Source organism: Sinocyclocheilus rhinocerous, unplaced genomic scaffold, assembly GCF_001515625.1.
Source record: "Sinocyclocheilus rhinocerous isolate Xijiao unplaced genomic scaffold, SAMN03320098_v1.1 scaffold3155, whole genome shotgun sequence".
Classification (NCBI taxonomy): domain Eukaryota; kingdom Metazoa; phylum Chordata; class Actinopteri; order Cypriniformes; family Cyprinidae; genus Sinocyclocheilus; species Sinocyclocheilus rhinocerous.
Genome location: NW_015639762.1, coordinates 92,472 through 96,229, shown reverse-complemented (window position 1 = coordinate 96,229; position 3,758 = coordinate 92,472). Strand labels below are relative to the sequence as shown.

The 3,758-nt window shown below is 44.9% G+C and overlaps 1 protein-coding gene across 1 annotated transcript in view; it reads right to left on the bottom strand.

Moving 5' to 3' along the window:
• Positions 1-3,758, bottom strand: part of ddx47 (DEAD (Asp-Glu-Ala-Asp) box polypeptide 47) — a 36,620-nt gene that overhangs the window by 28,264 nt on the left and 4,598 nt on the right. The window contains 1 exon segment of the mRNA XM_016567349.1: positions 115-304. Coding sequence (XP_016422835.1) covers positions 115-304 — 190 coding nt within the window.

Here is a 3,758-nt window from a genome sequence, read left to right as displayed (position 1 = left end):
GGATAACGTCTGTAGTGAGTGAGTGAGTGTGTGTGTGAGTGAGTGAGTGTGTGAGTGAGTGAGTGAGTGAGTGAGTGCGTGTGTGTGAGTGAGTGTCTGTGTGTGTGATAGTCACCGGTCTTGACACCGATGCTGGAGCCCAGCGCGTCGAAATGCTCTGCGATCTGGAAGGCCAGCTCTCTCGTGGGAGTCAGGATGAGAGAGTGCAGCCGCTGCGCAGACGCCAGCAGACACTGCAGGATAGGAAGAGCAAACGCTCCCGTCTTCCCCGAACCCGTCTCCGCCAGACCGATCACGTCACGCCCTGAGACAGAGAGAGAGAGAGAGAGACATTAACACACACACTCACTCTCTCACACACACACACACACACACACACACTCACTCACACTCACTCACTCAACTCCGCCAGACTGATCACATCACAACCTAAAACACACACACAGATTCACACACACACACACACACAGATGTGTGGATGCAGGGCTGGACAATAAGGACTGCCGATGGCCCGGGGCCAGCGTGAAAGACGTTCGGGACAGTAGACTGATTTGTCACTTGCCCGATCGGGCCACTGCACGACATTTTATCAGTTGCATGTGTTTTTGAGACTTGTTAATTTAAAAATTCAAGCGATTAAAAAGCATTTGGGCGCGAAAGATAACTCCTTTCAGTACTCGAGTGCGGTGTTCTGTGTGAACAGCCGCGTCTGAAGAAGGACACAAAGATGAGAAAATACTGTAGCAGGCAGAACAAGATCACGGTTCACGATGCGCAAAATATAGGAAGAAAATCCAAACATCGAATTTTACATGAATGTGTTTCTGAGGGGAATGGAACTGACTGTTTTCAAAAATGGCATTTTTTTTTTCATTGTCTCCGTATGATGCATTTAAATTAGTGTAAATATGTATAGCAGTAACCAAGGAAACGCTGTATTACTGTTCCATAAGCGCAGCTGTGTTTACAGCGGTAACCAAGGAAACGCTGTATCACTGTTCCATAAGCGCTGCTGTGTTTACAGCGGTAACCAAGGAAACGCTGCATCACTGTACCATAAGCACTGCTGTGTTTACAGCGGTAACCAAGGAAACGCTTTATCACTGTTCCATAAGCGCTGCTGTTTACACAGCGGTAACCAAGGAAATGCTGTATTACTGTATTATAAGCGCTGCTGTGTTTACAGCGGTAACCAAGGAAACACTGTATCACAAGCGCTGCTGTGTTTACAGCGGTAACCATGGAAACGCTGTATCACTGTTCCATAAGCGCTGCCATGTTTACAGCGGTAACCAAGGAAACGCTGTATCACTGTTCCATAAGCGCTGCTGTGTTTTCAGCGGTAACCAAGGAAACGCTGTATCACCTTCCCTAAGCGCTGCTGTGTTTTCAGCGGTAACCAAGGAAACGCTGTATCACCTTCCCTAAGCGCTGCTGTGTTTTCAGCGGTAACCAAGGAAACGCTGTATCACCTTCCCTAAGCGCTGCTGTGTTTTCAGCGGTAACCAAGGAAACGCTGTATCACCTTCCCTAAGCGCTGCTGTGTTTTCAGCGGTAACCAAGGAAACGCTGTATCACCTTCCCTAAGCGCTGCTGTGTTTTCAGCGGTAACCAAGGAAACGCTGTATCACCTTCCCTAAGCGCTGCTGTGTTTTCAGCGGTAACCAAGGAAACGCTGTATCACCTTCCCTAAGCGCTGCTGTGTTTTCAGCGGTAACCAAGGAAACGCTGTATCACCTTCCCTAAGCGCTGCTGTGTTTTCAGCGGTAACCAAGGAAACGCTGTATCACCTTCCCTAAGCGCTGCTGTGTTTTCAGCGGTAACCAAGGAAACGCTGTATCACCTTCCCTAAGCGCTGCTGTGTTTTCAGCGGTAACCAAGGAAACGCTGTATCACCTTCCCTAAGCGCTGCTGTGTTTTCAGCGGTAACCAAGGAAACGCTGTATCACCTTCCCTAAGCGCTGCTGTGTTTTCAGCGGTAACCAAGGAAACGCTGTATCACCTTCCCTAAGCGCTGCTGTGTTTTCAGCGGTAACCAAGGAAACGCTGTATCACCTTCCCTAAGCGCTGCTGTGTTTTCAGCGGTAACCAAGGAAACGCTGTATCACCTTCCCTAAGCGCTGCTGTGTTTTCAGCGGTAACCAAGGAAACGCTGTATCACCTTCCCTAAGCGCTGCTGTGTTTTCAGCGGTAACCAAGGAAACGCTGTATCACCTTCCCTAAGCGCTGCTGTGTTTTCAGCGGTAACCAAGGAAACGCTGTATCACCTTCCCTAAGCGCTGCTGTGTTTTCAGCGGTAACCAAGGAAACGCTGTATCACCTTCCCTAAGCGCTGCTGTGTTTTCAGCGGTAACCAAGGAAACGCTGTATCACCTTCCCTAAGCGCTGCTGTGTTTTCAGCGGTAACCAAGGAAACGCTGTATCACCTTCCCTAAGCGCTGCTGTGTTTTCAGCGGTAACCAAGGAAACGCTGTATCACCTTCCCTAAGCGCTGCTGTGTTTTCAGCGGTAACCAAGGAAACGCTGTATCACCTTCCCTAAGCGCTGCTGTGTTTTCAGCGGTAACCAAGGAAACGCTGTATCACCTTCCCTAAGCGCTGCTGTGTTTTCAGCGGTAACCAAGGAAACGCTGTATCACCTTCCCTAAGCGCTGCTGTGTTTTCAGCGGTAACCAAGGAAACGCTGTATCACCTTCCCTAAGCGCTGCTGTGTTTTCAGCGGTAACCAAGGAAACGCTGTATCACCTTCCCTAAGCGCTGCTGTGTTTTCAGCGGTAACCAAGGAAACGCTGTATTACTGTACCATAAGCACCGCCTGCGGTCAGAGAGTGAATCTGCGTCTCATTCAGAGCTTCTGCTGTTTCTGTTTCATGCAGATGTTTTATGTAGCATAATTTCACAAAGCTAAAGTCAGGTTATTCTGTTTTTGCTTCAGATTATACAGCCTAATATAAATCAAACATTGCACTTTTCTTTCAATTCATGATTAAAATGCAGTGGTTGCTTCTAATTTCAAATGGCTATGAAAAATCAAGGTGCAACACAGAGTGAAGAATAAGCAAATGTTATTTTATATGTAATTTTTCCATTTCTGTACCTGAACATCTACAAACATAAAAACCTAAAGCATAATTTAATTTCTATTTTTGTGCTATATGCCTATATTTAATTGTGCTATTACTTGTAACTTGTTCATTTGTTCTTATTTATTGGCGGTCACTTGTCTTTAATAATGTTTAAACTTTATATTTATGTTTATTTTTGGCTAGTGATTTTTGCTGTGGTACCGAAATTGAAATAGAGAATTGTACAATTTAATTGGTATCTAAAATATTGGTGTCATATAAGCTTATTTATTAGAATACAAGATAACAGATCAAAAACAATGACAACAGCAACTATTCTATTTTTTGTGGCAGGCCACTTGTCTTTAATAATGTTTAAACTTTATATTTATGTTTATTTTTGGCTAGTGATTTTTGCTGTGGTACCGAAATTGAAATAGAGAATTGTAAAATTTAATTGGTATCTAAAATATTGGTGTCATATAAGCTTATTTATTAGAATACAAGATAACAGATCAAAAACAATGACAACGGCAACTATTTTATTTTTTGTGGCAGGCCCAGTGAAAATATTGGCAGGGCAAGTAAACATTTGAACCACTGGCCCGACCGGACCAGAAGAAAAAATCCTTAGCGTTGATCCCTGGGATGGATGCTTCAGTCTGTTAGTGTGTGTGTGTGTGTGTGTGTCTGT